We start from the raw sequence: 19,604 nt of genomic DNA, 5'->3' as shown, positions 1-19,604 counted from the left end.
GAGGCAGCAGCCAGGTCTCAGCCCTTCCTTCTGAAAAGCAGGGCCCTGATGTGTGCCTCCGAGCATTTCCCACAAGAAAGAGCCATTGTGTACTAGGGGCTGTCCCGGGCCAAGGGGCCGGCCGGCTGAAGAAGACTAAAGGGTCGGTGGTCCCCTGGGTGGGCCATGGGAGAAACGGTGCAGCTGGTGAGGAGAGTGGGGAGCAGGCCTGGGTGCAGCTCAGGGAGGGAGGCTTTGGGTGCCGGAAGCACAGCCCCGGGTGCAGTTGGAGAGCGTGGCCTTCGGGTGGGCACCGAGGAGCTCCTGCAAGATAGTTTCAGGTCTGTTGAATCCAATAACAAAACAATGTGGGCTTCTATTTTGTATATTTTCAGATTTTTTCTTTTTCCATTTCATTTTTCTTCATTCATTTTTTCTACAGTTTACGTAACTACTGATATATGACTGATTGAATGTTAAAAAAATACCAAGCCACTCAGGACAGATCAGTGGAGAGGCAAGCATTCAGAGGGCAGAATGTCTCAGAAAGCCTCGAATGCCGGGTCCAGGGGCAGGGGACCCACAGCACACAGCAGGCATCTGTGCACAGCTCAGTCCAGCCATGCTGTCCCAGGGCTACGTCCTCAGGCTGAGCTGTAAACTCATCCGATGCCTGTCTGTGACAAAGAGTTTGGTAATGAAGTGGTGAAACCAGCACCCAGGTGGGGCCAGTGTTCCCAAGGGGCCAGGGAAGGGATTCCCCTAACTGAGGTCACCAGCCTGTGCCTTATCTGGATTGGGAGGCAGACAAATGACCGGAGCGGAGCGGGCGCCCTTGCTGTTTCCTGACGGGCAGGTTCCGCAGTGCGCAGCAACCAGGGCCGGGAGTTGCAAGGCCCGGGGAGGCTCCCGACTCCAGCTATGGGATCCAGGGCTCTGGTCAGTCCCCCGGTCATCTGTGCGACCCACAGGGCACCTTCCTCAACCCATGTCCAAAAGGGTTGAGGAAATGAGAATGAAAGGAAGAGTGGGAAAGGGGTGGTGGTTTGCTGGCTTAAAGCTGTGTTCCATGGGAAGTGAGGGCTTCCACAGGACATCCCCCTAAACCCGGGAGAAGGGCGAGGGAGTGGAGCAGAAATTCACGCAATGAAGCTATGTCCCCTTTTTCCTCCCTACCAGATTGCTTTAACCAGACCAACCCATATGGAGTTTCACATGAGATTTTGTTTAATATATGTGTTTCCTGAACGTATCAGTTAAAATTATATTCAGCTGAGAGCCCTGAATATCAGTGGCATAAACAGATATGGGTGTCTCCTTCAGGTAAATGTTATATATGAACATACAAAGAAGGACCAAAGCCTCAGGACTCCAGGACCTTTCCAGCTTCCTGCTCTGTCAGCCTTACTACACAGCTAGCCGCCTCATGGTTACAACATAGCTGCTGTGTCTCCAAGCATTGCATTTGAATTCCACCCAGAATCCAAGGAAGGAAGCAAAGTACTTTCTCCTAGAAAAGTTTCATTCCAAAGGAAAGCACTCTGTTGTGACCACCCATAGCTGCAAGGATTTTATTAGTTATCTTTTCAGCTGTGCACCTTGCCATCTAAACAAAATTGAACCAGATAAAATACAGGACGCCCAGTTAAATTGCCCATGCAATATTTGGAACATAGACCAAAAAAGTATTGTCTAATTAAATTCAAATTAATGTGGGGTTTTGCTTTTCTTTTCTAAATCTGGCAATCCTGGAAGTAATCAAGGAAAATAGATATTGGGTCAGTAACTAGCAATATCTACCTACCGTGCTGCCCTAAAATAGTTTGGAAACCACTGTAGCCAGAACATCAAGTGACGGCATTTATTAGACACTAAAGGTTTACTTCAAAATGGTCAAAGCTCCAGAGCAAGAATCTTAAATACCAAAAAAGCAACATTATAAATTCAAAGGCAAGAAAAAGGGGAAAGGAAAATAGGAAGTCATATATTCCAATATTTTCCCTTCCTCCTGTCATTGAAACGAGTTCCTCCCATCACTCCCCTTTAAACTGACAGGCTTGGTTCCCTGCACGGGGCCTACCAGGAGGTCTCATAACAGAGTCAGTGCTGCCCAGGTACTCACACAGGGCCCACTGTGGGGATGAGGAAACGGGCACAGGATCCCGTGATGTGCCCAAGGACACAGGCAGGAAGCAGCACAATGGACACTAGAAGTGGGTGTGATCAGCCTGCTCACTGGTTCCCTTCCGGCGAAGGCTCCCTCTCTTAGACCCAGGACTATCGATTATAACGACTTTTCTTTCACACCTGGGGACACTAAGAAGAAAATACCTATTTTTCTAACAGAAATAACTGCCAAGCAGCAAGGTTGGAAGGGGAGGCGAAGGCGATATCCTGGAAAGCTTTTTAAATCAAATTGAAGATTTGGGGTTGAATTTCCCAAAACAGAGGCGCTGTACTGATTATGTTAGCTGATTTTAGTGGACACTTGACTCCGCAAGCAGCAGCCTGAAGCTCAGTGAGACTGACTCCCTTCCCCGCTGCCTTGCCAACCCCTTGCAGGGCTCTGTGCACCCCAGCTCCTAACTCCAGCCTTTGGGCCCGAGGCCCCGGCTCTCTGCTGGCTCCATCCTATAGACACTGGCCACAAAAAGTCCACCAGGAAGCCTCCCACGTTTCTTGAGCCCATGTCGTTCTACCATCACCATTTCCACACACAGACCCAGCTGGTGATGCCATCGTGTCCCTGAAAGGCTCCCCCTGCCGTGAGCCACGGGCACAGGCCTCGTCTTCAGAACCTGGAGGGGCTCAACCGTAATGTAAGCACTAGTTTTCCACCTAAACTCACAGAAATTTCTCTAGATGTTGTAAGAGAACAAAAAGGGGCTGCAGTCCTTTGCAAAGAGCAGCAGTGTGGGAGCCAGGCCCGGCACTCTCAGGGACCCCGCGGACGTGCCACGTGAGCTTGAGAAGCCCTTCCCATCCCCGGACTCGTTTCTCATTTTCGGGGCTCAGTTGCTCTCGCTGGTCCTTCAGATTCCTCCCAACTTGGAAATTCCAACAGTGACATGGCAGGATGTATGGAGGTTTCCGATCTGTTGAGACCTGGATTCGCCACAGCCGCCTGCCTCCATGACCACAAACCTCACTTGGGACTTGATGAAATGTGGGCAGGAGTGACAGGAATCTGCCTCGAGTCACACCGAAGTGTGAGTGACCCCACAGCACCGTCTGAGGACCATGAGCATTGCCTGAGCTCCAAGCATTCCGTCTCAGAGGCCTAGGTACACACTGGTGAGAAGAGAGCCTGGGCAAGCTCACCCCACAGCTACATGGCTTCCCGGGGGATAGGACCCGACCTCCCAGCGCAACTGGTCCACACCACCGTCCTTTACCTAAGAACCCCATGAAAAGTCTTGGCTTCTTGCCCTTGCCTGAAACTCATTTCAAGACCTCTGAAGTCCTCAGCTGGTCCTTCTCTAGGACCAAGTCATGGGGTAAGACTCACCATGAATGACACCAGGCAGTTTACCCTTGCAATCCAGGGCTAGCAGGACCCCTCCCCAACAGGCCATGGAGGCACAATGCAGGCAATATATTTTTGGGCCATTCTTAAACCACAAGCTTAGCCCCCAGTGTAGGGTGTCTGGGATGTGTGTCTAATAGGAGGCACTGTCCACTCTAAGCAGCTAACTTAACCTAAGGTAGTCAAACTCACCTAAGGACTACTAAGAACCTCACAAGTTAGCAGGAGGATGACACACAGCTGACAAGCTCTCAGGGTTTAGGGTATCACAGGTGACCCAGTCACAATGAAACCACGTCTGGATTACAAACGTCACCACCTCCCCTGCATATAGCTCATACTCAGGCTGAGGCACGCTGGGCACAGCATGTACAGGGCCCTCTGGGTGTCTCACAGAGAGGTGGCACTCAAGACCCTGGGCAAATCAAAAGGAACGTACGGAAGCTGGTCACGAGGGGGTTACCTGTTAACATGAGATCTGGCGCGTGGGGTAGCAAGACATTGTAGTGGTCTTGCTGATGGTCAGTGATGGTCAAACCTGGACAGGTTCACTCTGCCATCAGAAGGCACTTACCTTCCAGTACTCCCAGCTTCCAAGGAGAGCGGGACCCATTTGACACCTCAAGTGCCTCTGGCTCCCTGGCAACATAGCTGCTCCAGTGACTGTTCCTGGAAGCCTCCTCCAGGCAGCCCTCCTGCAGGTGCCAGTGGCTCACAGGCAGCATTGCCACTCACAGGGAAACCCAGGGCAGGCTGAGAGTGCCTCCCCTCACCCAACAGTCCCACCTCCAACATAGAGGCTAACTTAGCCAAGTCTGCCCCTCCAGTGCCCCACACCTCAGCACTGTCCTGGGCTCCTCCTCTACACACCTCCTGGCTATAAGCCCTCCGGTTCCCTCAGAGGCCCAGCTCAGCTCCTGCCTGCCCCACTTCTTCGCCCCACCCTGGCCACCGCAGCTCCCACAGGAGATGCACAGGGCCCTGCCCCCTGGAAAGGCCTTTGAGTCCCACCCCACTTCCTGCCGTCTTCCCCACAGCACCTCTGCACACTCTTAGGAACCAGGTGCCACAAGGACAGGGCTGCTCTTCTCCAGATGGGAGGAATGCGTGTTTTACCCACAATGCCCACCTTGACAACTGGCAGGACTCTAGAGCTTCTGATGGCTCCAGAACTCGCACTCAAGGGGCTGCACATACTGGGACATGCAATTCTGTCACTTACTGGCCTAGAATTCTTGTACATTTCCTTACAAATCCCAAATGCCGGCTAAGCATGGTAGCGCACGGTAGCTCACGCCTGTAATCCCAGCACTTTGGGAGGCCAAGGTGGGCGGATTATCTGACATCAGGAATTTGAGACCAGCCTGCCCAACATGGTGAAACCCAGTCTCTACTAAAAATACAAAAATCAGCCAGGTGTGGTGGTAGGTGCCTCTAATCCCAGCTACTTGGGAGGCTGAGGCAGGAGAATCGCTTGAACCTGGAAGGTGGAGTCTGCAGTGAGCCAAGATCACGCCACTGCACTCCAGCCTGGGCAAGAGACTCTGTCTCAAAATAAATTCCAAATGTCAGTCACATTTTAACCTACATGATGATTGCTTGGTGGTTTGTAATGTCTTGTTTACAAGTGATACAATGTTGACCTAAAAGAAACTAAAACTTCCCCCCTCCCGCCCCGCCCCCACAGTCTAAGTACATAGTATCACATAGCAGCTTGCCAGAAACTGCCTATAAGAATCATTTAAACAGTTTTACTGAATTCCTGTTAGTATCAGAATGTGAGGACAGAGAGCAGGTTTCTGTTACTGTTATATAGGCCTTATGCAAAGCCTAGAACCTTCACCCACTTTTTTTTTTTTTTTGAGAAAGGGTCTTGCTCTGTTGCCCAGGCTGAAGTGCAGTGGTGCAGTCTCAGCTCACTGCAAACTCCACCCCCCAGATTCAAGCAAATTCTCATGCTTCAGCCTCCCGAGTAGCTAGGATTACAGGTGTCAGCCACCATGCCTGGCTAATTTTTGTATTTTTACCTCCTCCTACTTTATCAGTGATAACATAATCTCCCTGCCGCAACTTGCTTTATAGGACTGGGATCATCTGCCTTCTTCTGAATCTTATTTAGAATAATTGGCTAAAGCATGGCCCTCATTTAGAAATTAAAACCTGAAAATATAGAAGCCATTCTTACCCTTGAAAGCATATACTTGAACACAAACACAAAACTGGTTTCCAAAGTTTATTAAAAATCAAAGAATAGAAAAACTTTACATAAAAATATGTCAATTTTAGCTTCCATATTGTTGTCCACACACAAAAAAATCGAAACATGGTATCTTTTTGTCAAACCTGTAGCACGCGACCACAGTGGTAGCCAGGCCAATTCATTTGCTTCACCATGACGGAAATGGAACATGGTACCTGGGTCTATGAATCGAGCTTTAAAATGCACACCCCACGGGACACTCCCCGCCGGCCCCGTAGTGGTTTCCGTAATGTGGGTTTACAGTCAATATTGCTAATGTGTAGAGATTAGTACAGGCCTACAGATCAGTTTTATAAATATTCTTTATCAATAGGTTCACAATTTAAATATTTTAAATATTTCTGATAACTTTCAGTCATCGAGAACTGCAGACGCAGTGTGCTACTCTATTCTGGAATGCCGCCTAGCGAACCTGCAGTCACAGCTGACAGCTCCAACGACAGAGTGAGCCAGTCCTGCTTCAAAAGGGCAGACCGCAGACATCTGAAAGCTTGTCCTTGCTGGGCGTCCATCACATTCAGAGATCAATCTAGAACTCCCACTGCTGCACATCCATCAGGTGTCATGGTAAGAAGTATCTCGTCTCGACATTCTCCACTAGTGGACTTCAAAGACCAACCTACCTGTAGTGTTTAGCAAGACCAGACCCCCGTTTTACAAACAGGAAGTCAGATGGCCTACAAGATGCAACCAACTCCCAGGACAACTGTGATACTCCACAAACTCAGGGTTAGGCAGGATGGATATATTCTTGTTCAAAAAAAGGTAACAAAGACAGTGGTTGTTGTGGCAGAATACACTTGCATAGTATACCTGTATGCTTCCGACGTCGGGTGCCAGCAGTCCGGCCCCAACGCTGGGCTGTGCTCTCCTGCGACACGATCCATGAAAACACTCCCCACGGCGCACTGGGCAGCTGAAGCACTTCTCCTAGATTTGCTCTTAACAGAACAAATGCATATGCTACAGATTCCTCAACGGAATCAACAGAATTCCTTTCTCCACATTCCTAAAACTGGGTACCATGGTCCGCAATAATAGTCACCAGACCCATCATCACAGGCTGTGTCACTAAAACTGACCGACGCATTTTCCAGTTCACATTTTCCTAAAGATTTTATATTGTGACAACCCTTCTCTCCTTAGAAAGTTATACTTCTGGCACTTGAAATGCTGGATTTGTTGTCCAGTTTAAAAGAACTGAAAACCAAAACATTAAAACTCTGTGGTCAGAGCAAGACAACGGCCTGAGGCCTAACAGCAGGGCCACGAGCAGTCGTCAGGTGGCTCTGGAGCGAGCCCTTCGGAAAACCATCAGGGCGCCCCGGCTCCTTTACTCACTTCCGACCAAAAGGAAAGACATCAAAATAAAACCCCAAACCCCTCATCAAGGTGTTTGTAACGATGCTTGTCAGACAACCAGCCGACACAATGACCCAACTTAGAAAATGCAGCTCGGGAAAGGACCTAAGCTTGTTTAAAAAAAATTCCCTCCTCCCTTAAATATAACTTATGTGAAAATATGAAATTAAATAAAAAATATCTGAGTTATTGCACAAATCATAAGTTTTCAATATTTACATAGAAAAACAGTTCCAAAATTTCAAACAAAATGTGAGGGCAGTAAAACAATGACCTCCCAAGCCTCTCCACGGAGGGAAGACACACGAACGGGGTTTGATCTCCTCTGCTGCTTTGACAAACAGGAAATGAAAATACCAAACCGTGAAGGAACAGACACGGCTACTGCAAAACCGCAAGTGCACGTTCACGTCCCTGCAGTTCCTGAGCCCGACCTGCCTCGGCACCGAACGAAGAATCCTGGGAAGGCAGAAAACAACGTCCACGTTTAATAAGGCTTCACAGATGAGCACGACGAGCTGTTCTTGAAGATGGACGCGACCACCACACAAAGAAACATGCAGAGTGATCGGCGGGCGTGCCGCAAGCCCGGCTGACGTGCGGGGTGCTGGTCTCGGTTCCCCTGCTGGTGGCCGAGGCCGTGGGGCAGTCTGCGGAGGGGTGGGGGAGGCTGACGTAGCCAGGAGCCATTATCTGCTGAGGCTCACGGGCAGACTGTCCCGTGTGTGTGTGTGTTTTTTCCTCCTCCAGCCAGTGCGGTTATACTGGTGGTGTCCCCTGTTGCCCACAGGGGGCCGCACACCTCCACTACCCACAGAGTTGTAGCCGCCGCCTTGGGTGTGGCCATGAGAGCCCTTCATGGACAGTTTCATGCCGTTGTGCTGCTGGAGAAAGAGAGAGACAGCGGTGTTGGAGCCAGACACAGACACCAGGCACAATGGCCATGTCCTCGGGCAGTGAGCACATTAGGCACCAAGGTGATGTTACACAGGGAGGAGGGAGGGACACCTGCCCTCTGGGACTTCCCAACTCTTCCATCTGAGAAAAAAGCATTCTTCCCATTCTGTGACTGACTGAAGGCAAGAACCACGCGCCAGAATCGAACCACCTAAATTCAGTAGAACTCACTTCCAACTTGTTCTACTCATCCACAGAAGTAAGAAGGTCCCTGGTTGGATGCCAGTGGCTCACACCTGTAATTCCAGTACTTTGGGAGGCCGAGGCAGGCAGATCACTTGAGGTCAGGAGCACGAGACCAGCCCGGCCAACATGGTGAAACCCCGTCTCTACTAAAAATACAAAAATTAGCTAAGCATGGAGGCGAGTACCTGTAATTCCAGCTACTTGGGAGGCCAAGGCATGAGAATCGCTTGAACCTGGGAGGCGGAGGTTGCAGCGAGCCAAGAGCACACCACTGCACTCCAGCTGGGGGTTAGAGTGAGATTCTATCTCCAAAAAAAAAAGAAAGAAGGAGGTCCCTGTCATGTTCTTCCCCCACCTGTGACCTTCTAGAAACAACTGAGCGAGTCGCACATGCCAGGGCCTGGTGCTCTCACTCTCAGCAGCCTGTGTTTCGGCTGCACCCAAAGTACATCCCCTGCACTGCAAAGTCCCTGGCCAAGCAGACTGAAGCTTCACGGAAGCCTCAGAGCAAGACAAACAGCAGGAGGAGGCAGGGAAAGGAGAGCCAAAACGCCATGAAGGGGCCCGTGTGCTAAGTTGTTCTTTCACCCTGAGTGTGTCTATCGAGGATGGATAAATCCAAGAAGAAATGTTCTATTACTTAACTCCTAAAAACAATCATCATATGATACAGAGCCAAAGCGGCAAGGCTCAAGAATAGAACTTACTGGTAAAATAGGAGTAGACAAGCAAAGGAGGAGCTGAGCAGAGTAAGAAGTGTGGACATCGATGAAAGCACCAAGCACCCACAGAGCCCAAGGGAATATGAGGCAGGATGGGGGCCGACCTGGAAGACCCTCATCATGGCTCTCCCAGTCATTCAGGTACTTCAGAACTACACAGACTTAATACGACCTGTTTTCTCCATGCACACAGCTGGACTTGAGAAGAGCCACAGGGCAGGCAAGCCAGGACCCTGCTGAGGCCCAGCACACAGCTCTGCCCGTCCTGACACTTGCTCCCACCCCGGGTGGGGATCAGGCAACGTGGGAATGACAGCAGCATACATGGGACATCATGGCAAGATCTGCTCTTGGTTTTATCATTTGCTTCTTGAAAACCAAGGTATTTAGCATATAAATGAAGTATATAAATGGGAAAAGAAACATCTTCATTTTGAACCTTAAAGTTCAGTTTTATGCTAATCAGTTCAACAGAGGAATTAAGAGATGTTTGTGGCAACCAATTATACATTACAGCTTAAAATAATTTAACTTTTTAAAAGTTTTGTTTGGAAACAAAAGCAAACATGAGGTTGAATGACAAGAAAGCCAATTCCATTTTCAAATCATCTCTCTGGAATTCTCTTTGGAGGAGAAAACATTCAGCGCCCCCTCTCACGTGGCAGCTTGGGCAGGTGACCGCGCTGGGACAGAGCTGTACCTTATGATACAGATGAGGGCTTGAGAGCGGGTTGGGGGATGCTGAGGGAAGGGCCGGGGAAGACATGTGGTGGACGGCTTTCAAAGACGCAGTTCCTTCGACACCAGCTTGTCTGCAGGGAACAGGAGCAACCCCTAGGGTCGGTGGAGGTATAGTAAACCTGGTCTAGGAACAAAATGACAGAGACAGCCATGGGTACCAAAGCAGTCAGAGGAAAACCGTCCAAGTTCTAAAGCTCAGCACCGCCAAGAGCAGCTCGTAAATACCACAGCTGCATGCGGGCTCCATAAAGCAGGCTGTTTGACTATAACCTAACAATATTGTGCTTTGAATTGGAAATATCTTATGTTCTGAAACAGCAATTGCAATATAAAGTATGCCCAGTAATCCAAGTCATAAAGTTTAAAACTCATTGAAGATCAAATGATTCAAAACATTAGAGTCACCAGAATAACAACTGCCACTCAGATCTCTGTAAAGAGCCCCGTGGTGAATCCCCTACTCACAGGCAGAACCCAGGGATGAGAGCCTGATGGACCATGGGTGGCCAGCAGTTCCTTCCCGTATGCTGTCTAGGTCCTGGGGGATTTCTATGTCTGCATCCCCTGTTACTGTCAGCAGCAGACGTGCTAAGGAGAACCCTTTTTCTCAGACTTGCAGCACAGACCTGGCTGCATCTTGGCATCCTATGCATTTACTCCAACAACCTCTGGAGAGCGGCTATGGCCAAGTGTCTTCTGAGATACCTATAAACCCTGAGCGTCCCTAGACTCCACACTTGAACCACACACGCAGCCGCGGAGTGTGGCTCTGTAGCTCAGCTGCTGCGCTGGGCTCTCGAGGCCCCACGGCTTGTGGGTGGTTAAAACAAACACCTTTGTGACACACGGCCGAGGACGTCAGAGCCAATGGGATGACCTTAAAAAGGCAAGCGACTTTATCTGTGGTAGAATTGATTTTCAGAGTGTAAATAATTGCCTGATAATTGCACACTTATGCAGCAAAGAGAGGCTTGTAGGACACATTACGGTGTCTGGCTGGGCCGTGGCTGGCTCTGTTCATCAACTCTGTAGGCCATTATAGAGCCAGCATTCCAGAAGCTCAGCCAGTCTCAGGGTGGATCCTGTGAGAATGTCTTCCCCAGAGCAACTGCAAAGCTCCAAGAAATGAGTCAAAGTACTTTTGTGTGTACCTACATTGTTTTATGCTCAAATTACACCCCACATTTCAGAAAATGATTTTACTTTAAGTCAATTAACAAGTTGGGTTTTATTATACCCACACATGTTCAACTGATATATAATTTGAGGTAGAGACAAAATTTAGTATTTACAAAATTCTCCTTTAGATTTCTAACTTCATCTAAATTCTAAAAACAGACAACATATTCTAACAGAAAAAGCCTTAGAAATTATGCCTAATTAAAAACATTAAAACAGTCTAATAATTTTACATTAAAACTTTTTAAGTCTCAACATTGAGATTCTGAGAGGGGAGTGGTGCAAGTGCCTGGTGCTGCCTGGCACCCGGCTAAGTGGGCCACAGCTGAGTCGCTCTCTCAAGATGACCCAAGACAGTGGTCTCATGCTGGGCAGTGAGGAAACGTGCAGGAAGGCAGCTGACCTGGCCCCTGTGAAAAGCCACGGCAGCACTCAAGAACCAAAGTCTTGCTGCTGAAACTGTACATGGCGGATCTCAATACCACAAAAAAGAGAGGATTTCCTAGAACAAGATAGCAACGGCCAATCTACAGAAGACTCAAAAAGTTATTCTTCTAAGTCAGGGCCCACCAATCTCCTCTAGTGCACGTCACAGCTCAGATGCTGTTTCCAGGAGCTGCACCAGGGAAGGCACCAGAGGGCCACGTACCTGATTGTTGGTTGTCATGATCAATGTTCTGGAAGTGGTGGGCTGAGGTTTGCCACTGGGCATTGGCAAGGCGGTGGGTAAGCCGGCCATGAGAGGAGCTGGCGCTTGCAGACTGAACTGGTAAACACTGGGCGTTGTGCAGGGCGGTGTGTCTGAATCCTTGAACCCAGTACAAAAAAAACAGTAAGAGCTGTACCACAAAGATGCACTACTACTTCCTTAAAGCTATGAAAAGAAATGCCTGCATCCAGGCTGGCTATGAAAGGTTATTCAAGTAAGTCTAGATTCTGAACAGGCAGTCCAAATCTAACCAGACTTCCTTCAAGTAATTTCAAAACTGAAAAAGAATGTTAAAGGAAATACAGAAGAGATACTTGGATTTAGATTTTTTTTTTTAAAAAATCTCCAAATAGATTTTTAAAAACTATTCAAGAAAGCCCACTGTAGTTCAACTGTGAAAAGGATGGCTGCCCTCGACAGCCACATGAGCCACAAAGACAGGTTTTCAAGGTTCGTGGTGAGGGAAAGGAAGCCTGGTGCGGACATCACAGGGTGCCCCCCAACACACACATATGCAGAAACAAAACCTGAGCAAAACTATGGGGGAAATTTTAAGCTCGCTGCTATGGACATTTACCAGAGACACAAACTGTCCAACAGACACACGGAGGAGGGGAGGGCACTCACAACATCACTCCCAGAAAGTGAAGACACAGAGGAGGCCGAGGAGCCCGAAGACAGGAGCTGGGGGCTGGAGAGTGACAAAGTCAAGCGCTGGCCATAGGGGGACTCGGGCTCCCGGCTCTGCGTCTGCTCCCCATTGCAAGTGGCTATTCGCTCTTTGATCTTGATCCTGTTGTCTGTGAAGGGAAACAAAGCCTTGGTTAGTAACTCCTGAGAACTGCAGTGTGGCACCGCCAGGGCAGCATCAGTCATAGGTACTGCTCAGCCGGGAAGGCTGCTAACGTGACCGACAAACCCAACATTAGGTCTTAATTTTAAAAATTACATTCAATTAGTTACTGGAAAACATTAAACATCTTTGTAACAACTTGGGAATATATAAATCATCTTCAATTGTGAACTTTCTAAAATCTAAATCTAGACCAAGCATTTTTAATGAAAATTTAGCATCCTAATTAGGATGTACTCTAAGTACAAATAAATACACACTGGATTTCAAAGACTCGGTACAAAAACAGCTATAAAATATCTCAATAATTTTTATGCTGATTACATGTTGAAATGGTAATATTTTTAATTGAGTTGAATAAAATACATTAAAATTATTTCACTGTTTCTTTCTCATTTTTGACACAGCCCTGAAACTCTGAAATTCTATGTGTGGCATGCATTACATTGTTTCTACTGGACAGTGCTGCTCTAGATCTTATCATGTTTTTAATTAATGCTCATCAGAAAAACTAGCTATTTTCTTAATTTGACCAATGTACCACAAAGGAATAAAGAGACACTTCTGCATGAACACGCCAGTGAGTGGTTAGGAAGAATACAAATGAATTAATCTCTCACCCAGCCCTGGCGATGGGTGGGCTTTGCTGCCCCACTTCTCTTTGATCCACCTCCGGTAGTCAATCACCTCCTGAGTTACTTTGATGATTCTTCCTAAAGTACTGCAAAGGGACAGTGTTGGAGATCAACAAAGTACCACAGGTGTCAGGGCGCTGAGAGCCGCTCTCGAGCACAACCTTACACCCCTAGCAGATCACCTCACTAGGTGAGACCGTAGGAAAGCAGCTAAAATATGTTTACAAATACATATGACTTCTAATGATTCAACTCAAGCATACCCTGGGATCGCAGTACATCTACCTACAGAAGACCACTGTGAAATGCAGTTCTAAGTAGGGGAGCGTGGCCTTCCCACCCACGATGATCACACTGTGTTGACATTTCACTTCCCATTTCCCACAGCACAGGCGAGAATAGAGACACGGTACCGAGACAAGCGCCCTACGTGAGGCCCAGAGCTCTGCCTGAAAACAGCAAACAGAGAGCAGTTCAGAAACACACAGAGCTCCAGCACCACCAGCGCCTGCAGCAGCTGCTGAGCCAAGTCTCAAAACCTGTTTATTCCATCATCCACCATGGAACAGAACTATCAAACCGTTTCCACTTCCACTCTCGACAACGTTACTCTTCCTTCCCATTCCTACCTCATCACCTACCCGCTCCAATCCCACCACCTCCACCACCACAGCACGATCTAGGTCAGAAGTAAATACTTCTGGCTACATTTTGGGACTCTAAAAATGCCCCAAAATGTAGAATAAGGGACGAGTGTACATAAGAGAAGATGGCAGGGACTGGGTGCTCAGATACATCACGTTTATGATTTGAAGGCTCCCTAGAGACAAAGCATCATGTTCCGAAGTTTTAAAAGCCAGAAATCACCTCTCCAAAACAAAAGACCCTGAAGAAAATGTCAAATCTCCAAAAAAGAAATTTTCAGCTGGGCACAATGGCTCACGCCTGTAATCCCAACAGGGAGGTGGAGGTGGGCAGATCACCTGAGGTTGCAAGTTCAAGACCAGCCTTGCCAACATGGTGAAACCCCGTCTCTACTAAAAATTTTAAAAAATTAGCCAGGCGTAGTGGTGGCGCCTGTAATTCCAGCTATTCAGGAGGCTGAGACATGAGAACTGCTTGAACCAGGGAGGTGGAGGTTACAGTTAGCCGAGATGGCACTACTACACTCCAACTCCAGCCTGGGTGACAGAGCAAGACTCTGTCTTTAAAAAAAAGGAATTTTCAACTCTCAACCATGGATGAAGCCCACACACCATCCCACATTCCTAGAAGGCCTTCCTTCACCAACATTTCCAAATTCTACTGAAATATGACAGAACATCCCTTCATAAATTTCATGGAGGTAAATGGCACAAAAAATGGGTAACTACCATCCCACAGGTGCGCTGAGTTGACAGACACGCAACCCATTACCTTTCAGCATCTCTGTTTGGATAGGACCTGGCCAGCGGCGACACGGCATGGCTGAGCACTATGTAGGCATAGTCGAAGACCTGCTTCACCTGCATGGCGCCATAGGAGCTCCGGCCAACGTCATTCCCTGTAGCGGAAAGGATGTGTCAGACTCTCCCCACACGCACAGCATCATCCACATGTTTCAGATCTTCTCATACAAGTTACTCTGAAGCAGGTCCTCACCACTGAAACTCTTCCAGACCCTACCAGCAAAGCCCAGATAAGCAAATACCATGGGCACACATGGCAATCGGCACTGGCAAGTGCCCGGTTAATCACCATGGCACAGGGCAGTCTGTGAGTGCCAAGGGATCTGGTCTGCATCACCAACGCCCACATGGTCATGGTCCACCCCAAGGAGGCAGCTACCATTCACAGATGGAGCTAGCTCACAAAAAGCCAACTCTCCAGGTGGCAGAAACACAAGGAAGCCAAAGGCTACCACTGTGCAGATCAGCAGCACCGACCCACTGTGATCGCAGATCAGAGAATCAGGGGGCCTCGCAGTGCCCCAACGGGACAGGGAGAAAGGTCAGCTCACCCTTGAGTTGAGGGCATCACAACTCAATCAACACTACTGGAACCTGCAGGAAGGAAATCCTTTAGAATGGAACGTGAATGCTCATGTGTGGAAAACTGGGACAGCACATCAAAGGAAGCTGTCACAGAAGTCATCAAGGAGGCCACTCAAGAGCTTAATTTTCATAAGAAAAGCACTGTTTGGAATTTCAATTTACATAGAACTCATTCTTCACAATCAGGGTAAGTATGAACTTTTTTAAAGGACATATATTCTAAGTACTGGAATTTTATCTTTTCTAGACTTATCGTATCTCAGTGATTACATGGGTCTTTGTTTTTTGAGTACTTTTCGGCAGACACTTGAAAACAATGGAAATGTCTCCAACAAAAAGATGGGCGAGACACTGCCATACCGTGCTACCAAGAAAACCACTCACGAACCTGCATAAATCACACCATCTACAAACACAAAACACAACAGTTTTCCTTGAAATCATTTTTAGGAAATAAATAAATCTCACATCCCAGAAGCCATAAAACAAAAATAACCATTAAATCTGAGGGTTTTAAAAAATATGTACAGGAGCTGAATAGAAGAATACAAATGCAAACAACAAACTGGAAAAAATACGACACGTGAGACAAGAAAGGCTTCCCTGACACACACAGGACTTGCACATAGCAGGAGAGGGCAGCCAGCGACCGGCGGACACCACACAGAGCCACACAGAGCCACACAGAGGAGAAGGCCCAGGGCCATGCACCTGCAGCTGGGCTCTCCACTACCTATTCTGTCACCTGTCACTGATTTTATCACCTAACAGATGCTCAATCAACATTCGTGGAATTCATAAATAACAATGTGTTTAACCCACTAATCATTGAAGAAATGTGTATTAAAAAGCATAACGCATGGTTTTATCAGATAGGCCAAGATTTTAAGAGGCTATCAACAAAGCAATGGGAACATACATATCCTTAAATATACCAATGGGAATAAAACCAGGAAGCCTGGCGCCCAGCCTTAGCCTCTTCCATGCAGCAATCCTTACAACAAAATGCAACCTACACACACAGGAAAGGGTCGAGGGTAAGCATTAAGTCAAAAGCCAAGAGACAAACATGTCTGTGTCGTGGGATACATTCAACAAGATGGCAATAATACATATGAATATCCATCTAGGGAAAAAGTGGAGAAATACATGTCCAAATGAGAGGAGACGGTGGCATCCGACGTTTTTCTATATTAAATATTTCTGTGAAACAAATGGTTGAGGTGATTATGTAATACTTCTATAACCAGAATAAAAGATTTTCCTTAATTCTGCTTAATTATAGACTATAAACAGTGGAAAAGACAAAAGTTAATTAGAACCATTAAATAAGGATTTCTGAAAGTATCATTACTAACTTGCTAGTATAAGCGAAACCTGCATCACGAGCAAATGAACTGCCCAGGGCTCTTAGGGCCCCAACACAGCCCCCTGTCACCAGCACATGCCCAAGGCTGGCCTGGCTCCCAGCAGTGCCGATGGAGGCGCCCTTACCTGGCAGCAGGGGGTCCTCAATGCACAGCATCGACGGTCTGTACCCACTGGTCATGGCTTTCATGATCTCTTCTTTGGCAATATAGGCACCTCCTTCTTTGATTCTAATGCCAGTTTTCAAGTAATTAAAATTTCTTCCATAGAGTTCAAAAAATTCTACAAGAAGCATTCCAAGGTTTTCATCAGCTCTCCGGGCATCAATTCTTGGATGCAACTGTAAAAGCAATGCACCCACAAGTTGTATGGTTTCATGGCATGTTCTAAAGAAAACAGCATGCAACAAAGTCCACTGTCTAGCAGCCTCTTTCAGGAAACACCAGTGAGTGGCACCCACTCATTCACCAGCACCACAAGGAAGCCTGAACAGCAGCCTCTTCAACGAGGAGTGTTCAAAAGGAATACAACGGCCTAATCTGAATTTTAGTATAGCTTCATTTTTGAAATTGGTAATCCCTAGAGCAAACTTCCTGCAAACACAGATAACTGATTAACCACAGTTGCCAAATAATGGCAAATAAGTTGATCACATTCGGCAAAGCTTAGTCACCCGGATGGTAGATGTAATTTCAGATTCTCATCATCCTAATTTTGTTATGCTGAAGTACAACCAACAGGGGTCAGTGTTAGACCAAACAGTATTGCAGTATCACATAAAACCAGAAAGTGAAAGAACTGATTTCAGCTGTGTACAGGTAATTAGTATTGTATCATAATATTTAGAGCAAGCTTCCATCCTGCTTGTCACACATCAGCACCACTCTCAGTTCAGTGCCACACCATCTTCAAAAGCAGGCACTGCACTTGTTCCCAACTAAACCACTGTCCACCACACCTCTCAGCTGTCCAGACCTGCATGGCCCACACGTCTATTTAAATGAATTAAAACAAACTATTTAAAAATCCAGCCTGTTGCTCTCACCGGCCACACTGCAATACTCAGTAGCCACGTGTGGCGCCTGGCCCCCTGCCGGACCGTGCAGAGATGGCCATTACCATCATAGAGAATTGTTATCGTACAGTGCCAACTAGAAAGGATGGTCAAGGCCACATGAGAGAAAGCCCTCAGAGAAGCATGGTGCTTGAAAATATTTATAACACAGAGTGCCAGGAGAAGCTACAGCTCAAAAGCCTACAAATGTTTTTAGGGTTCAGAAGAATCCTGGAGTTATCTGCATGCTTCCACCACACAAGAGGATTCCGATTCTGGCCTCACCTTTATTCCCTTCCTTATTCCTTGTCTTTTAGCCAGAATCACATATCCAAAAGCCTGTCTGGTGCTAGGGTGGGCCTCTTCCCCTCACTTAGTCAAGAAACTCAGATGTTGCCACAGTCGCAGTGCTGAGGCAGGATGGGCTCTGGGCACTGGACAAGGCACAGGGACATGGCAGTGAACACAGCAATCCCACCCATACTATGGTGGCCTCCCGTGGGGTCACAGGATCACTCAAAGGACCCTCTGAGCGGGTGGCAGAAAGCCCTGGGCCCAGGCCTGGCACATGGCACATGCATGATCAAAGTATTAAGTAGCAGCTGTTACTACAAGGCTACAGAAATAGTTCAATTCAGGAGTGTATCAGTAAAGAACAGAAGCCCGTGTTTAGCTCAAAATAATGTCCAAAAACTATGGAAGAAAAGGGCCACATGCCAGAGAGGAAAGTACAACTATAAAAAAACAGACATAGAACTCCATTTTCACTACTCTTAAAGCATCTCTGCAAAGAGAGACCAAGGAAGCTGCGATCATCACAGGTGGTTACCCAGTGGTTCTACTATTATAGCATTCATGATAATGAGAACATTACCAAATCATGGACATAAACAGCTCGCTAAGCACAATCACAAATACAATATTAATGGTAAACATGGAGAAATACAGTTATGTAGCTAAATGATATGGGCAAGATTTTGCAAAGAACAGAATTCTTCACTCAAGAAAATGTAAATGGAATAATTACTGTTTCAATTGGAGACAATTTTATGTGTTTAAAAAGTTAAGTATAGTTTATCAATACAACACAGCATTTAATAATACTTTTCTTAAACACTTACCGTGGGTTTTCAATTGATAGATTTTCCATGTAACTCAACAAAATAAGTACCATATATAATTTGAGACAAAATAATGATGTTTCATCGGTCTGAAAAGGCTCTCTTGTAAATCCTTTTCTCATATGTGGTACTCAACTGTATTCTGAGACAAATTTTTTTTCTACATAAACCACAAACAAGCACCAAGAAATGTTCATTGCTTACCATGAAATGGACATTTCTAAATATAGAGGATTCCTTGGGCTTGGACTGATGTACACTCTGGACTCACAGAGCCAGATGGGCACCCCTGCCCTAACAGTCACACCCAGTACAAAGTGAGCTACAAAGGAGCATCCAGAAAGATGCACTGATCAAGAAGGTTTTATTACAAGAATCAGAAAAATCAACCTCTATCAAATTAAAACACAATAGTGCAAGGAGAGCAAAGGTTGCTGGAACCCACGAGGTAACTGGATGGAAGAGTCCATTCTTACACGTCTCAACAGAAACAGTCTCAAGAAAGCATACATACCTGTAGAAAGCTAATGGCCATTAAAATTAGGCTGTATGAGCTAATTCCACCTGTAAAAACTTCATTCAGGTCCCTCTGCAGAAGGAACTGTTTCAATACTAAAATCAAGTAAGGCAGCAATGAATATTTCTGTAAATTTCAAAAGAAAAAGATTTACTGAGTAATTAGCATACTTTCAAAGAGATTTCACATAGCAAATTACACATGATAGAAAGGAACGTTTCATCAATCCTCTCGCCCATCTGAAGGCTTTCAGCCACTCAGTCTCAAACTTCGGTTGGGGGATGCTAAGAATTAATCCCCTGAGGGATTTATGAAAATCAAGACTGTGGCACCCTCCCCAGGATACAACTCAACAGGGGTGTAGCCCCGCCATGAAGAAAGGAGCACAGGCACAAAGGAGCT

General features: G+C 46.9%; 1 protein-coding gene across 2 annotated transcripts in view; it reads right to left on the bottom strand.

Annotated features, from left to right (window-relative positions):
• Positions 1 to 5,725: 5,725 nt before the first annotated feature.
• TENT4A (terminal nucleotidyltransferase 4A) overlaps positions 5,726 to 19,604 on the bottom strand; it is a 43,291-nt gene continuing 29,412 nt past the window's right edge. Inside the window, exons 6-13 of one of the 2 annotated variants that reach the window (XM_021675366.2) lie at positions 19,200 to 19,328; positions 16,637 to 16,850; positions 14,526 to 14,652; positions 13,095 to 13,195; positions 12,249 to 12,421; positions 11,562 to 11,720; positions 9,693 to 9,857; positions 5,726 to 8,011 (exon numbers count right to left, since the gene is read on the bottom strand). In XM_021675366.2, coding sequence (XP_021531041.2) covers positions 7,817 to 8,011; positions 9,693 to 9,857; positions 11,562 to 11,720; positions 12,249 to 12,421; positions 13,095 to 13,195; positions 14,526 to 14,652; positions 16,637 to 16,850; positions 19,200 to 19,328 — 1,263 coding nt within the window. In that variant the 3' untranslated portion in view covers positions 5,726 to 7,816. The remainder of the gene's footprint in view (positions 8,012 to 9,692; positions 9,858 to 11,561; positions 11,721 to 12,248; positions 12,422 to 13,094; positions 13,196 to 14,525; positions 14,653 to 16,636; positions 16,851 to 19,199; positions 19,329 to 19,604) is intronic. The other variant, XM_064375852.1, reaches the window with a different exon arrangement.

This window comes from Aotus nancymaae, unplaced genomic scaffold (assembly GCF_030222135.1).
Source record: "Aotus nancymaae isolate 86718 unplaced genomic scaffold, 86718_ANA_hifiasm-v0.15.2.pri h1tg000014l, whole genome shotgun sequence".
In the NCBI taxonomy this organism is placed as follows: domain Eukaryota; kingdom Metazoa; phylum Chordata; class Mammalia; order Primates; family Aotidae; genus Aotus; species Aotus nancymaae.
The sequence above is the reverse complement of the archived record's forward strand: the minus strand, read 5'-3'. Positions and strand labels throughout refer to the sequence as shown.